Raw genomic sequence first — 17,705 nt, forward strand, 5'->3', positions numbered from 1 at the left:
CTAATGCTTCGATAAGGTATTTCTGATGTGGTGACCAAATCAGAGACGCATACTCAAGCTGCGGTCGCACAAAAGTTAGATACGCAAGTTTTCGCAAGGGGGAGGGTGCACTGCGTATATTTCGCCGCAAGAATCCTAAGAATTTGGATGCACTGGCACATACACAAGTTATGTGCTTTGACCATGATAGATTAGGTGTAAGGTGCACGCCTACATACTTATAGGTCGTGGTCGGCGATATGACATTACTGTTGATGTGATAAGAAAACGGCGAATTAACTGGTTTGCGGGTGAAAGACATAATTTTACACTTCGAGACGTTTAGTGTCATGGGCCGTGCGTTACACCACAGGTTTACTATTTCTAGGTCTCGTTGAAGCGTGATATGATCATCAATGTTGGTTATTGGGCAGTAAATTAATCAGTCATCGGCAAATATTCGTATGCGAGAGGTGATGTTGTTAGGTAGATCATATATATAGATTAAAAACAACATAGGCCCAAGGACGCTACCCTGCGGCACACCAGAAGCAGCGATAGATTTAGAGGAATCGACTTCATTAACAGAAGTAAATTGCTCTCGAAGGTGAAAGGCGTTATGAAATTACAACAACAGTGCCGTAGTTGTCAGCAGCTGCTGCCTCCGGTGTCCGGAAACGCTATCACGCAAAATGAGACAGAACGAAATGAGAAAAAATTATCTGTGATAGGATGGGGTTTGGACTAGGACCTCTACGTAGATGTCATGTATTCTACCACAGCGCCACGCCGGTGCATGAAACTCCTTTGCAAAAGGACTTTATACAGAGGTGTTATAGCGCCACCACAATTCTTCCATGCTGTCGAAATATGATAATTAAGCGCGTAGCCAAGTTACACATTTTACTTTCTTTCGAGTACTAGTGAATATGCGTATATCTATCACACTTCTGAATTAATTTTGAAAAAAAAAGATTTTATACTTCGGAATCGTCTGCCGGTGCATAAGTCTGATATGAAATTATTTTTGAGGTCTATATAATCAGCTCCTTGAAAGTGACAATCAAGTGTTTCATTGTGTTATTGATTTTTTCTTAATTTCTGCATTTCCGCATTTCTTCGTTCGCGCTTTAAACGGTGCTCTTGCACGGTGCACGAGAATTATCGCACGAAGTCTTCAAAGGGTGCGTCTCCGTACAGGACCTCCGGATGCCGAGGCTTGCACGCTGAGCTACAACGCGTGGCTTCCAGCCGCGGAGTCGTGCGATGATCCACGCGACTGCACGCTCAGCCTAGAGTTCGAGCACAACGTCGTGCCGTCGGCTCTCTCCATCTGGCTTCCCTGGAACTCGAGGCAGGGCCTTCGGGAACTCGTTCTCTTCTACGCCGACGGTTCACAGAACGTCATCAAGGGCGTGACAGCATACTGCGACATGCCCTTCACAATGCCTTTGCATGTCGACAAGGAGCTCGTGAAGGTATGTTGCATGAAAGTTCAAGTTGGTGTGCATAATTCTGCGGCAAAAACCGGGTGCTTTATACTATAAGACTCATTAAACTGTGGTTAATCATGTTCATGGACATTACCTTCACTGCAGAGAAAACCTAAGTAATACTTGTTGAACCGGAAGGCTTTAGGGCCTATTCAATGTTTTCAACAGTACGCCGCGAAAAGAGTAGTTAGTATTATTTTTAACTATAATTTATTTTTTATATGTGGTAAATATCATGACAATTCTCGAGGGTTGACGTCCCAAAACTCTGGCATGATTATGAGGGATATGATTATAATATGATTATGAGGGAAGCCGCACTGGAGGGCTCCGGAAACTTCGACTAGCAGCGGCTCTTCAATATGCACCCAAATCTAAGCACAAAGGCCTCGAACATTTTCGCCTCACATTAAAGAACGGCTGATTCATACGTCGGCAATGTACGTCCGTATATATAGTTATAGCAAAGTGATATGATGTATTTCTTCTGCATTGATAGCAATGAAAGTCTCTTTGGATAAACGGCGTCCTAATGCTGCTTACAATAGCTCTATCTTGCAAACGATGTCACTGACGTGTGTGGTCTTGATTACTAAATTGAACAGCTGGCAGCATACCTTAGGTGAGGGTGATTTTCTTGAAGCGTGGTTCTCAGCAGGTCATGCAATATGGTAGTTAGTGAATGATGACTAAAGTTTGTGAGGTGAATGTGCTGTGTCTCCGGTCATATTTTGCTTAAATATATGTCAACTATGGTTCTACCAACGGCTAAACTAAATCGCGTAATAAGAACAATAGCGCTGGTCATTATATCAGCTTCATTCTTCCATTCGCCATCTGTTTCTGAGTCCCTGCGTGTAAACGAATCTAAGAAGAACGCTTAACACCACTGTATGTTTTAATAATCACTGTAGTATAGACGCTGCTCAGTTTGTATCAATTTAGAATGCACATTCTAAATAGCTGATTAGACATGTATAAAGTATTTGAACTAGAACTCAGAAGATACCACATTTTTTCGCCTAACCAAACATTGACAGGGTAGTATGTCTCCTGCTATCTCTTCGGAAGACATTAGCGCTAGCTTCTGGTTATATATAGCTTAAGTCAAATGTAGCATTCATTTTATTAGCGGTAGCAACGAGAGCATTTCGGAAACTAGAAGATAATATCGCCTAAACAGAAAAATTGTGTTCCCAACTCTACGGGAAAAACGGGTTGTTTCACGGTCTGAAGTGTCAATAATTTCTTATAATTTGAATGAGAAGAACACTTGACGCAACCAGATAAAACGACAACCAAAGTGAAACGTCATCGTATATATCTCATTCTCATTCCGTTCTTTAGGACAACATTGTTGCAACGTCAGAGGCAAGTTACGCCTTAACATTTCAGCGTCAAATTATACATTACATTCGTTTCCGCGTTCATATCTTCGTGGTATAGAGGCATAATTTTTTGTACATGTAGCCCGTAGACAGGCTAATCTTTATTTGATTGTACGCACTCACAGCAGCGTTAATGCTCTATGTAAGGCTAATATTACCTAGAAATGTGTCAGTGTGTCGTTTTGCATTCATGAGTTACCTCTACGTGCCAAGGAAAATCATTTGGGAAGCGAATATGGCAATCAATACACAGTTTTCTTTGCAAAGCGCATATTGTACTTCTTTGATCTTATTATGCCCATCTCACGCTCCCTTCAGATTCATGCAGTCGCCGCCAGCCCGATGGTCGCAGTGGATGCAGTGCAGGTCACATCGGCAGCCAATCACGCGTCATGTGCGATGTGCAAGCCTCTTCGCTATCGTGTTTACCGCAAGCCGCCCTTCTCGTCGGCAGACTCCAAGCTATCTGATGGTCTCCGTTTCACGGACAAGTGCGTCCGCCTCATTTTCATGTGTTTTTTCATCGGCCCTGGAATTATGATGTCCCTAAAAGGACAGTAAGAGGAAGATGGAAGCTTGCGGTGAAAATCTTCTAAACACAGAGGGTGCGTGCTGGAGCCGAGGTTTCGACAAGCGATCCTGTCTTCTTTCAAGATTGCAACCTTGAAGACGCTTCCACTGGTCGAAAAGTCAGCGCCAGCATGCATCCTCTGTGTTTAGGAATTTTTCATGATATGCCACTGCAATATGTTTTTTTTTTCAAACACGCTTATTCTTTGTTTTTCTAACATCCTCCCTTCTTAAAAAAAAAACTGCATTCATTTCAGCAACCGCATAATCACGTCTCTTTGTTTGGTGTCCTTGCTATCACAGTATATGCATTGAAATACAGGGCAATCACTTTAAGCATATCAGAATAGTATGATTCTATAAATATGTTAAACATTTATGCTCAAAGACGTGTACAAGGATTCAGAACGCATGCGACTCATTCTTTTTTTTTCATTATTTACAATATTTACTAAACACCATACTGTTCAAATAAACACGGGAAGGAGCTGCGTAAGCGGGATGTGGAGCTTGTCGCCCATAGTACGTCAGCTGTAAGCCAATCTGTTTATATCCCGATGCATTTAAACACTCTATGTCTTGTAGCTTCTCTCTAAGAAACTAGCCGCGTCATTTAAAGAGCTGTCAAAGGGCTCTCTTGAACCTCAGAAACTGGGCTCTCTGCTCCAAATACAAAATGCGCAAAGGCTGCGCATGCCCGCAGTCCCCGCAGAACAAGGGCGTAGCCAGAGTGGTGAGGTTGTATCTTTTTTACCTCCTGTCTGGCTATGCCAATGCCGGAGAGAGGTTTAACCATTTCGAAGTAGACCACAAGGAAAGAGGAACATGTGGGGGAGTTTAGAAACGCATTGGCAAGCATCCTGAAAGAGCTTTTTGAGGAGTGGGCTGTAAGATAAATTTAAAATGGCCCAACAGCGATTTTCCAAGTAATGATCTGATGGTTTCATCAAAAGTGCTTATGTCCTCACAATTCAAATGCCGCAAAAATTTCGAATCCGTCAAGCACAACCACAATTGCGGGGATTTGTTGCATCTTTCAAGCACTTTCTCTCTCTTTTCGTAATAGCGAGGTGCCCTAAGAAATACGCAGGGAGGGAGATTACAAGAAGGCAAGATGCGTTTTTTCACCAGCACACGTCATAACCTTGATAACTTTCTTGCTTTCTTAGACCCCAAAGTTTACTTTAAGCGTGATCGCAATCACGCTCGCGGAAGTGGCGGCATCGCCCGACGGCCACAGTGAGTATGCAGCTTAGGATGCTGAAATCATCCAATGGCAATGGACAACGGATTTATGGTGCGGTCATTTCGGTTAATGGCATCATTTTTCTAGAGAAAAGAGAACGATATCTAGCTGACTTGGAGGATTATTTCTAAGTTCCATGCCACGTGCTGCACGACAATTTCTGGCTAGCGTGATCTCCGGAGCCTTGAGTACCAATCGGTAGTGTTTCCTGACCATGCTTAAAATGGGGTGATGCATTCGAGGACATGATCGCAAAGGAATTCATGCCGGCTAGCGCTCACATACGGTGAGTGTCTGGCACTCGCTGTTACTGCAAACAAGATCACAGACTCGTGAATACGTCTTGTCAGTCTATCTCCCTTCTCTTTTTAGCAGAGCTGCACTAGGCCATACAACTTTGTTATGAAAATAATGCTGTAAGAACTGAGTCGGAGAAGACCGTCTGCCAGCGGCGTAGAGCAATGAACTAATGCTTGGTGCGCCACGTCGCTGGTAGACAGCGCATTCGGGTGCAAAAAAAAGATACTCGAGGCAATAAAAACGAGATCTCACAGAAAAATGAGGTGCGCACGTCCACTCGTGTGATGCTTGCAAGTGTCGAGCCATGGACATTCTCACAAGCACGCTTTGTCGCACTTAGCTGTCTCTCATGCTATGTGGATCGAGGAACATAAAGAAACCTCGCTCACAGGGTGATTTAGAACTTGATCTTGCAGTTGAAACGGGTCCCACAAAAAGCGTCCCCGGCAGAAATGACAGCAATGACAGAGGGATGTTTCTTCCTGGGACGTTTATTCAGCGGATGTATCTTCCGGGGTCGTATATTCCGGGGACGTTTATTCCGAAGACGTTTTTTGCTAGACCTGGTTAAACTGCAGAACAATATTACTAAAAAGGAGTCGTTTTTAACTATTCTTATTCAGGATAACGGCTAGCAGATACAGTGCGAAAATTTCTATCGAAAGTAAAGAAATCATAAAAACAAACATAAGAAAACATCTGGTAAGTTTATAAGCAAGATATCAAAGTTGCAGAATGTTTTTTTTTTTTTCACGAGTGACTGTGTGTTTGCAGCGAGGTCGAAGAGGGTTTGGTATACCGGTACGAAGTTCAAGCTTGGATGGGCAGCAGAAGCAGCGAATTATCTCCTGCTCTTCTCTACACACATGGCCAAGGCTTTTGCGGAAATGGAAACCTTGACCCGTGAGAATATATTTTCTTTCTGTGTACAAAATAGAAATTGTGGAGTGCACCTGGGCTGCCTTTCCTCCAATTGTCATAGCATTTGTATATTTCTAAACTACAATGCAAATAGCAATTAGTTTCCTTTTCGTTATTCTTGGCTTCATTGCCTGTGGTTTCAAATGGTGACGCTCCATTTTCCTGGAAACTGGTAAGCAGCGCACGAAGAACGCAACACAAGGAAAAAAGCGCTTAAATGTTTCTTTGAGCTGTGTTCTTCGAGCGCTGTTTCTCATTTTGTTATGTATACCAGCTCGCCCAAGTCTGTGCTTTGTTTAATTTTCTTACCTTTTTGCACCAATGAACAACGGTAAAAAATCAGGGGCGTTGTTCTAAATTTTCAGAGGTGAAGACTGTGATGATGAAAACACTTGTCCAGGAGATGGCTGTGATTCGAAATGTCATTTTGAAAAAAAGTTTACCTGCAAAGGTAAGTGGCGGTGCATATTTAAGTTCATAAGAATCGCACGTAGGTCAATGGCGTTTTGGTGAATTCCCTCCTGAAAAAAGAAATGTATAATGAATTTTGCGTAGATTTCTTTTGTCAAGCTGCTTCTTTTTTTTTCATTTTTCATGGAGCAAAATCGTGTATAGTGATAGTACATTGGGGGCTTAGACCGTGGTTCCCTCTGAGTTCTCGGCCTGAGACAATTACTAGTTTATTTATTTACGAATACTGTCAACCCTTACATAGGGCTATTACAGGAGTGGAAAAAGAATTACATGAAAACATAGCGATCCTTCTAAGAACAAAACATAGTTAACAAATATAATCAGAAGTAACAAATTAGAGGACAAGAATGGTCATCAAAAAAAGGCAACCAAAAACACAACCAAGAACTTAATGCAAGAAACTACGCAGTTTCGAATTTGCAATAAGCATGTCTCGCCGAAACGCAAACGATGCGCTATAAGTTCGTCTGAAAAAAAAAAACCGATAGTCAAGTAAACGTGCCCTTGCACTCTACAGCAGCTGCTTTACGAAAAAATAAAAGAGGCGTTGTTTATTTCTCGCTCATACTGCGTGGAGCTGCACCACGTGCTATACAGATGTATTCAAATTAATTAGATCGTAAACGGGCTACCAATCAGGGCCTTCTGGTCTTGTCATTATGAAATAGCTTGTAGCAAAGCCCAGCAGGAAAGAACACAGGAGGCCTCTGCCCGTGTCCCGTCTTCCTGTGTCCCTGCGTTTTGCTGCGCTGGCTAAAAGTCATTCCGTAGAGACCATAAATGTTCAGCTCAAGCACCATTTATTACATCGCGATACTGTTACCATTACCGTGGCCACTACAGAGTTATCTCAATAGTGGGTGATGTATGTATACTAGGCAATTGAGGCGATCGTCTTGATCTTACAGAGCATGTGGTTACACTTCTACCAGTTAAAAGAAAGCTTCCTTCTAGGGCCCACTTCACGTTAATTGAACCATATCAATATCGCTTTAGTTTTTTATTCTCCCACCTCTCCCTCGGGTGATAAAAAGACGTGAGCGGAAAAATGGGACGTACAATGTCTATAGGGCGTTCAATCACTTGTTCTGTATGCAGCTTCATGCTGTGTAAAGTAACGTGCCTATTATGTCTGCGTATCAACAAGTACAGCTAACCACAAGTTTGGTAGCGATAAGACTAGTGCACTCGTGTAGACTATCACTTTGATTCATCCGTGTAATTGCAATGTTGGGTTGCTGAAGTTACTCTCACGGTGCGGGGCAATGTACGTATACCGGAGGGTCTTATAATCTGCCTCATCTTTGGAATTTATTTCGATTTATACGCTTTGTGATCACAAAATATCTCTCAAATGCACCATATGAATTCATTGCAGGAGATCTGGCTTGTGAGAAACGTCTGTGTACTTAGACTTAGGTGGGCGTTAAAGTACACCTGACACCAATTTCAGATACTCGAGATGCTTGTGTCGTTTGAGAGTCCTGCGTGCAGGGGCACTCCTGACCAATTATACGAGCATTACCTATAAGGTACTTTAATTTGGTTTTAAAGGAAAGGTAGGTGCTTTTCCAAGTATTCAGGTGCAATCGACCTTTTCTGTGGTTTTACGTAGACATGGGGCCACCTCTAAACGTTGAAGAGGTCAAGCAAGTATTGTCGACATCACAGAACATTTTCGGGGCACGCACAACACCCCGACAGGCATCCAGTGAGGACTATTGTTCGTCACCCTAGTCGCTTTGTTGTCGGGCTGCTTCCAAGTGGTTTTGGCTGCATACGTCAGGAATGCTTTTCTTTTCTTTTATGGGGACACGCTCGAAGCACCCACATCGTTTCATTGTTCACCACATGTGGCTTCCCATATTTGAAAACAGCGTGTTTCAGCGTCCCTGAAGGTTGAGCGCACGTAGTCTCAAGCACTGCCGCGCTGCGGAGCGCTAGTTTATTATAGTATGTAAGCGGGTGTTTCGAACCGGACGCAGAATCCTTCTGAATTAACAATGCGTTAGAGTATTTGCAATTTAATTTCTGCATTACCAGGTGTAAAGCTACAAATTGTAGTAGAAGAGTCGCAAACAAAGCTTTCGCTGTCAGGGGTCTTTTAAGGAAGCCTAGGTAGGTCAAATCAATCTGCAATACCGCACTATGGCAACCCTCAATAATATTATCACGGTCATTTTGTTTAAAGTTCCGAAATTAAAATTTGACTCGGCTCGTACTCCGAGGGCATTCCTAGAGTGCAGAAGTGTCTTCCGGAGTCCGGCACTTACAACAGGAATGAGTATGACCACTCGCGTAGCTAGGGGGGCTGAAGGTGTTCAACCTTCTCCCCCCCTTCCTGAAATTTTTCAATTTTGCATGAGTAAATATACACGAACACACATAAATGTTAATTGACTCGCCTGCCCCAGCCGAAAGAAATTTCCGGCAACGCTCGTGAGCGTCACAACAAGACAGTTGGAGTGGTACGTGCGTGCATACGCACACGCGTGCACTCATGCATGAAAGCAAGCACTTACGTACAAAGCACGCAAGCAATCTAATGTGTGTGTATTCAAACCATGTTTAAATTTATAAAGTGTCACATCTTATAACACTTTTTTTCAGAATATTTGTTTTTGCTTGTAAAAGAAGGCTTACACTTAAATGTGGAACTAGAAGTTGACAAATACGTGGCATATATCCGTTACTCCTATACATCCTCAAAGGTTCTCCAAGCATGTGCTACGCCTACGAAGACGATGGCATCTGCGAACCGTCTGAACGGGGACGTAACGTCAGGGACTGCGGCTTCTACACGCCACCTGGGTTTTTCGACCAGTGGGCGTCTTCTGTTCACATCGCAGAGAACATGTTGAGGACCAACTGCCCTCCAGAAGCGATCCTTGGTCCTCCTCCCAAAGATCAGGCATGTAATACCTCATGCGTAATATTTTACGTGTTTGATGGGGGCCATGCAATCTGCTAAGGGACTCACATTTAGCGGTAACTTCATAACTATCTGAAATATTGGTTAATGTAATTTAGGCATACGGAGTATATTTGGTACGTACGTGATCACAGTTTGCGCTACTCTTCACTGGCAGCATTCTTTCAGATGCATATGTGAAATAGACTTAAATTTAGGTAGTTAGGATTGAGGTTGGGTGCTGGTGGGCTGAGGGATGATTACTGAGAGGCCTCTCTCTCATTCCAAAGTTGGCCCCACCGCGGTGGTCTAGTGGCTATAGCCATTAGACCACCGGCTTATAAGGTACTCGGCTGCTGACTCGCAGGTCGCGGGATCAAACTCTGGCTGCGGCGGCCGCATTTTCGATGAAGGTGGAAATATTGTAGGCCCATGTGCTCAGATTTGGGTGCACGTTAAAGAACTTTAGGTGGTCTAAATTTCCGGAGCCCTCCACTACGGCGTCTCTCATAATCATATGATGGTTTTGTGACGTTAAACCCCAAATATCAATCAATCATTTCAAAGGTGGTAGTTGCCATGTCTTCTTTATTTATTGCGTGTCACCACAGACTGTTCCTGAGTTAGTTGGTTCATATCGTTGAGTTTCAGAAGGGTACAATTTTGCACAACCCTAATGCAGTAGATAAGCGCTATAGGTGATAACTGGCCACATTTTAAATCAGCAATTGAAGTGTGGGTTGCTTTTCATGCTTATCTGCGCATGTCTTAGATATAACAGGATATTCCCGAACCACTGCAACACAGCGTATTTTTTATGTTTTGTTACATGATTGATTGCTTCGGTGTGCGCGTATAATTCATGTTTTTATTTGGAGCTTTTTAACTGTTAATAAATGTTGGGGTTTAACGTCCGAAAAGCATCATATGATTATGAGAGACGCCATAGTAAAGGGCTAAAGAAATTTCGAGCACCTGGGGTTTTTTAATATCACCTAAATCTAAGTACACTGGCTATGAGCTTTTTCGCCTTCATTGAAAATGTGGCCGCCCTAGACAGGATTCGATCCCACGACTTGAGTGTCAGCACTTGAGCACCATAACCACTAGACCACCGTGGTCTGTTCTTTTGGACTCTTGTTGTACTATTATAGTGTATGTAACTTCGTCAGTTGCTTTTATATAAGACCTGCGGTGTAGCTTAGGTTTCTGACAGTTTTTTTTACGTGCGTGACAAACGACAGCATATATAGTTTGTACATGAATGCTTTATGGTATATTATTGTACATAAGCACTTATACAAGTGACAAGAAAGTAGCTAGTGCAAACTAGAGAGCACGCGACACAGCAAGTAAGGAGAGAAGTCTTTTTCTGAAAACTGTTTGGACAGTTCAAGTATGGCTGCCTCTACGAATCCTCTGAACATGGGCTCGGGTAGATGCGGGAGGGGGGAGAGCCAGTTTAACCACAAGTCGGGTCGTTTGCTGTGTGAATGAAGGTGATTTAGGAAAACGTTATTGGCGATGGAGAGAGAGAAAAATATAAAGAAATTGTTGACAGCAATTTGTTTGCGCCACACTTGCTATCTTGCACTAAGCCAGAACAAGTAGAGAAAACTGTTTTGATGTTACGTTAACCCCGTTTGCGGTGCAGATAGCGGGCTGTTATTAAGGATTTCTTTTTTATGTGGATGCACTCAACTCTGCAGATATGTGGCCGTGACCTCAACACCAACCACTCTTGGCACCCTTGCGACGTGCCAGAAGCATCTGCATACACGCTGATTGCCTCCTTCGAGAGAGCAGTAGTGGCGGCTGCCGTGCAGGTCTACATCGCGTCCGAGGGTCTGGCTACTCTGTCGTTGCCTCTACTCACCGTGGAGCTGCTTCATGACGAGAGTCCTAACGAAGGTGGCCATCAACCCAGTTACGAGTTTGTCGATTCGCGACGCGTATCATGCCGGGCGAATCCCATCGAAGTGCCCGTGGTTCATGACTTGACTCGGCCGTTCCGTCTCACCAATTCCGTACGCATCAACTTTACAGCTCCGGATGTCTCGATAGGGGCCGTACGCCTGCGATCATTCAGGGCGCTTAACCCAGTGGCTGTGTCCCAGTGCTCTTCCAAGGAGCTCTACCACCCGGCACTGGAGAAATGTGTGAGCTACAGCTGCGACAGACCACGGTGTGCTAAGCCTTCCATGAGGAATGCGCGGCTCCTGTGCGAAGGCGAAGAAGAGGGCGACGCGTGTGTGATTCGCTGCGACGAGGGCTACGTCCTCGCAGGAGACGACAGTGGCGATCGTCTCGTGTGCAACGGCGGCACGTGGACTGGCTCGGAGAACCTGTGCAAGCCGGTGGACTGCAGGACACCGCTCATTGCTCACGCTGACCCGATGTGCTCTGAGGGTACCACGTTTGGCAAGACCTGCAGTTTCAAGTGCCGCCCTCCGGCCAGGTTTAAAGGTGGGGCAACTTTGCGGTGCACTTCCCTAAGGGCGTTCCGTATTCTATTGCCAGCATGCGTACATATACTCAGCAATCATCAAAAATTGATACATTTCGCACACGTTTTCACAACATTTGTTAGAAAGATTCGAAGTTGGAGCTTGGAAAGGAATATAATTATACATATGACAAGCTAATGGCTCTTGGTCTCGATAAAGTTTTACCGTTCGTGGAAGCAGAGCACGTAAAGCAGTGCTGCTCAGCTCGAGAACGAGGGCTCAATCGCCAACCATACGGGTTTCATTTCAATGGAAGAAAAATATTAGGGCACATGCGTACTTACAATAAGATGCTCGTCGATTACGAGAGATGCAGAAGTCGGAGACTGCTGCATCTCTTGTAATCGTACCAAGGTTATAGCACCACGTGAAACCCTTGACGATAAAAGGTAGACTCATTTGCTGTCCCCGTACGCAGCCACCACTTCATTAGGTCATGAATGAAACCAACGTATCTTTATCCTCAGAGCTCTTCAGCCCACCAATCATCGCACTTTGTATTGCTACAATATATTCAAAGAGCTTCCCTTTCAGTGGTCATTTCTGACCAAAAAACAAAGATAACACAAAGGTACAGGTTAGGTGAATACGTGGCTACGCAGTAATGTTGGGATAGAACAGTAATGTGGAATTCGTACACGTATTTCTGGGCTGATACAAGTGTCAGGCCTAAAGACATCCTACAAGTGTCATGCCTTGCGTGAAGCAGCCTTGTATCAAAACAATAAGCATTCTTAGTGGGACGATAAATAAGTAGCACGTCGTGTTGCAGGGAATGCCTTCTTTTTCGAGCTTTTTATTTATTTTGGCCTTTGAAGCGGATGTATATGCACGCTGCACCACACCTCTGCAATCTAAAAGTGTCATATGCTCTGTGTTAACTATTGATAGACACAAACTAAGTGCTGTTTTCATTTCGTGGTCAATTTTCCTGCTAGTAGTGATGCCCACCGCAAGGGTGCGATGAATCTTGCTATTTGAAATGATTATTATTGACTGATTATAAGTGCGTGAAAAACAACCTTTGCGTTAGGTTTTCTTTTCGAGAAATTGTTTGTGCTATCTGTCTACATGCAACTTTGCCCAATATGTGATTTTCCGGTATAATGTACGCATGGTGAAATGATAATTTTTACGCGGTAGCTGCCTCAGTCGCTTCACATCCGATCAGTATGCGGCACTGACGGGTGAGCATTTGGTATTGTCTTGCACGGGATTATTTCTTCCTAAAACTGTTTGATGTCATTTTAGAGACATGGTTGGAAATGCCGAGCATTTTATAGTCACACCTACTCACAAATCTGGCGTCGGCGGTGGCGTCTACACTCCCACAACGCATGCTCGCGTCTCATCCCAACTTTCGCTCTCCCCCTCTCCCCCCCCCCCCCCCTTGTAGCCTCGCAGTGCCGACGCAAGCAGTTCTGCTAGTAAAAGCCGACTGCTCCCGCTGCACAATCGTTCACTGGCCACCCCGTATATGTTGGCACTCGATTGCGCGTTTGTAATTCAGTGAAGGACGTCCTTACTTAGGTTTCGCTTAAGTTGACGCTTTGCTTGACTCGAGTAGATGTGACGGAACCAACAGTACCTTCAGCCAGTAGTTGAGAACAACCCAACATCAGCATCCCACCACACTTGTTGAAGGCAACGCTTTTTTCATTCAATAAATAAGAATAATAAAAAAAGAAACAAAAGTGATGCATTCCCAATTCATACTCAATTGCGCAACATAAACGTGATACATTGCCCCGCCGTGGTGGCCAAGTGGCTAAGGTACTCGGCTACTGACCCGCAGGTCGCGGGTTCAAATCCCGGCTGCTGCGGCTGCATTTCCGATGGAGGCGGAAATGTTGTAGGCCCGTGTGCTCAGATTTGGGTGCACGTTAAAGAACCCCAGGTGGTAAAAATTTTCGGAGCCCTCCACTACGGCGTCTCTCATAATCACATGGTGGTTTTGGGACGTTAAACCCCACATATCAATCAATCAAACCTGATACCCCCACCATTTTGCGGCGCATTTCCTCGAGTTCCACCCGTGAGAAGAGGTGGGTGGCTTTTTCAGTATTAGGTTGTTGCCATGTTATGTTACGTATCATTTTTTAAATTTTTTTTCCTTTTCAACGCGAAACTTAATGCCATGTTCCTTCATGGTGTCGGCGTCTATTATGTCACTCGTTCATTTACCAAATCAATGGACCAATAAGCTGAATAGTGAAACTGCTAAACAAATCCCGACCACCTAACAAATTCACACGGGCACCTTCAGAAAACTATGTCAACATTCAGGACATGCAAAGTGACTAAAACTCATCTATTAATGGGTACAGTATTTTTATAAACGTAGCTGGAATTTTTCAGATGAACAGTAAAAGAACTTCAGCGAAAGCTACTGGATGAAGTTGAGCTATTGTATTCATGTCAGAATTTATCCAATATGTGAAGCATAGCACCGTCACTAGGCGCTGTGCTTCGGTCGCTTCGAAAATTGTCCCCTAGGTTAAGCCGTAAGTGGAAACATACACCAGCAGGACGAACGTTGTATGCACATCTATAGATTAAGACTGTACCACACCTCACGCCCCATGAGGTGAGGCACACCATTAGGTATTAGGCTTCTAAGTATTAAAGCCCGGTACGACACTACTATGTTTCTGCTAACCTGATGTGATTCGGTCAAAATAACTGATCTGTCCAGCCAATTTAGACCTATGTTGGTGTGTCCTGTAAACCTGGCGGTTGATTTATGGGTCAAAACGTCCCAAAGTGTAGTGGAAGTTGAACTGCCAGATCAAGTTAACACCGGCCTTCAAATGACAGCCACAATAGTTATAAAAAAGGGGTGTGTGTTTAGCCACCCCGTTCCAATGTCGCTTCTGCAGTATGCAGTACATAACCACTCAATATTACATGCGAAGCAGCTTATGAAAGAGTTCAAAGGGGTGTGCGGCGGGACCACCCTAACTGCGCATGCACGAAAGCTGGCCCAAGCACTGGCAGAACGTGGTCACGTGCTAGCGTGTTCGGGCCTGCATGAATTGCCGTGTAAGGTGCTATGGCCTCTCCCCCGTACACGCTCTCAGCAATCACGTGATGGCGACGGGAAACAGTATTCTGCAGACATGCGATGAACGCACGTGGTCTCACTTGGCATGGCGATGAACCCACGTGGCGTGCTCCAACAAGAGTTAGGGACGAGCAACAGAGACTACAATGAATTCATGGCGGGCTCCAACTTCAAGGATGCGTTAACATCGCGCAAGGTGCCCGTGATGAACAGAACTCGAAGTTGACCCATGCGCTGCTTCACATGCTACAAATGATTCCCTTTAGTGGGAGATGGTATAATTTTCTCATCATCTAATCACTTCGTGCGCTTTATTCAGCCTTCCTTTGAGTTGTACAAAACTGTCCGACTCTAATTTATTGATCTTCCGATATTCTGCTCGAGTATTTCCACCTTCCTTGGAGACATTCTTTCAATGAAATATTATACTCTTCAATTTTTTCTCGCGCGATCAATTACTGATTGACTGTAGCGCATGAATTCGCAGGGAGCACCGGGGGCTTGGCTAGTATTGTGTGTCAAAAGGACGGCCGCTGGTCTGAGCCCGAGAACCAGTGTCACGTGTCTTGCCCAGCGCCGTCTGCTCCTCCGCACGCCGTCATGGCCAACTGCCGCGGCTCCGACCAGCACCACTTTGGTCACAAGTGCCGCTTTCACTGCAAGACTGGATACCACGTCAAGGGTCACGCCAACAAAAAGTACTTAGTTTTTGGTACCTACCTGGCTTTTGGTTGTTTTTTTTGTTTATTTATTACAGGCATATTTCATGTTAAATTTCTTTTTTCATGGTTCCACAGTCCAATTAATATGAGGCATCATCTCTTTGGTGCAATGTATCTTACAGCATGAGGTTTTGCATGACCGCGAGAGAGAAGTTCCAAATTAATCTTTAGAATATACTTTGTTCAACGATGTGAAAGGCATTCTGAACTAAGCAACTATCTCATTTCACCGATAGTACGGCGCACGGTAGCATTCGTCATGAAAACGCAACCGCTGCTCTAGACGCTTCAGCTTCGTTCAGTCACTACAAATATTTTTGCAGGTTTAGTCGGTGGTAGGACACTGGTTGTGACATAAGTGACCAGGTTCACTGTGAGCCAAACAAGGCCGGCATAAAATTTCTACAATGTTCACTAACTAGAGTATAACGAAACGATCTCTTCTTGTGTGCTATTTAGGGTCCGACAACCAAGTGACAGAATGACAAATGTTGCAGGGGAGGTGGAGATGAATGGTATTTCTGCTACTCCATGTTTTTATGTTGTGCAGCTAGCGTGAAGACAAAAATCGCGTTTTTTCATACTGTTCACACAGATATTATTTGCAATTTGTGGCTCTTTTCCAAAATGCAAGTGTGCTCTAAAAGCTAAATTAAACGGCCGGTAGGGCCACACACAAACCTATGGTCCACCTGAGTTCATGGTGAAGAGATCAAGTTCTTGTCACTTCATACATAACTGAAAAAAAATGGTTTGCCAGAGATGTGTCTCCAACTCTTCGTCTAATAAGAAATCCCGTAAAAGTATATTTTGCTTTCCCATGCAGACCACTTGCTGATACTGGTCTTAGAAACAGACTTGCAGTCAAACTTTCCCAGGCGTTCTAGCTTCAATGCTTTTTTCATAAGGCATTTTTCGAGCCCTCATGAAGAAGGTGGCTGCCGTTCTCAATGTCATAACCACAACAGAACTCAGAAAGGCCCAAAGGACTTATTACGAAGAGATTACTCTTCGTATAAGGAAAACCTCCTGCCATATTCATGTCCATTGATAATGTATGATGGCTGCGCAAGATGCTCCGATGAACTTTCTATTCGGGTAAGTTTCATACAACAACGATTATTTGCCTTATAAAGGTACTTGGAAATTCAAATGAGTTTCTGAACGAGGACCTCTGCTTTTTTTCTCCTTTTTATACTGTTAGGTTGTTGATCCTCTTGCGTATGCTGTTGTAACACTTGTATACTATAGACTCATCAGACAAAATCTTTCGTTTTATTGAATTGAAGAAATTGTGACAATCAATGTACGGTCTAGTATATAGAAAAGGGGTATGTCTGCAACCTTTCGACGTCTTTCGCCGTCCGCAGGAGAGCCTTCCACTTGGTGTGCAGCGAGACCGGTGCGTGGACTGGACCAGCGTGCACACCAGTAGCCTGCCCTCCACTTCCCTCGGTGTACACAGGGCTTTACACCTGCACAGACTCCTGGTACGCGGGCTCTATCTGCACGCTCACCTGTCCGGGCACACACAGTGTAAGCCCGCATTGAAGTATAGCTCCGTTAGCTGCAGCCAGGATGAGTCGGCCGCACTTATCTTGTTAGTCTGGGCGCCAGCAATGTACGTTCATGTTCAAATAATTGAAGGGCTGCATTGTCTGTAGCCACAAAGCAAACCTACTTTATGATGAAAAATATTTAAGCCACGTCCTTTTATTGACATTTCATTAGGCTGGGGGAGAAAAAGTTATCCGGAGGTTTGTGACTTAGTGGTGTAGTTGCAAAATAACATGTACGCAGTATCTACACCTTCGTACCAGCCTTCTCCACCGTTTGTTTGGACGTTTATGCCTTTCCGTAGCCCCTTTTGACTGTTTATGAATTATATTTCGAATGTAGTGTATTCTGTTCTGCACATCTACGCTGCCCTAACACATCAAACAATAAGGCAGCAGCCCTAAATGACCTTAAGCCAGATTTGGGTATAAAAAACAAGGGTGGTGCACTTGTGACGCAGTGACCGTCACGTGTGTAAAGTATGACACTAATGCGCTCCAAAAAAACAAGCTAAATACTGAAGCGAAATCTCAAATATCCTTATCGAAGGAGCCGAGTGGTCTGCCTTCGAGA

The 17,705-nt window shown here is 44.2% G+C and overlaps 1 protein-coding gene across 3 annotated transcripts in view; it reads left to right on the plus strand.

Annotated features, from left to right (window-relative positions):
• The window catches only part of LOC119161130 (pappalysin-1), an 88,900-nt gene that overhangs the window by 62,363 nt on the left and 8,832 nt on the right, over positions 1–17,705 (plus strand). For 2 of the 3 annotated variants that reach the window (XM_037413477.2, XM_075879865.1), the window contains exons 10-17: positions 1,180–1,457; positions 3,179–3,351; positions 5,751–5,879; positions 6,263–6,348; positions 9,083–9,282; positions 10,992–11,748; positions 15,341–15,551; positions 16,946–17,111. In XM_037413477.2, coding sequence (XP_037269374.2) covers positions 1,180–1,457; positions 3,179–3,351; positions 5,751–5,879; positions 6,263–6,348; positions 9,083–9,282; positions 10,992–11,748; positions 15,341–15,551; positions 16,946–17,111 — 2,000 coding nt within the window. The remainder of the gene's footprint in view (positions 1–1,179; positions 1,458–3,178; positions 3,352–5,750; positions 5,880–6,262; positions 6,349–9,082; positions 9,283–10,991; positions 11,749–15,340; positions 15,552–16,945; positions 17,112–17,705) is intronic. The other variant, XM_037413478.2, reaches the window with a different exon arrangement.

The sequence above is a fragment of the Rhipicephalus microplus genome, chromosome X, assembly GCF_043290135.1.
Source record: "Rhipicephalus microplus isolate Deutch F79 chromosome X, USDA_Rmic, whole genome shotgun sequence".
Lineage (NCBI taxonomy): Eukaryota > Metazoa > Arthropoda > Arachnida > Ixodida > Ixodidae > Rhipicephalus > Rhipicephalus microplus.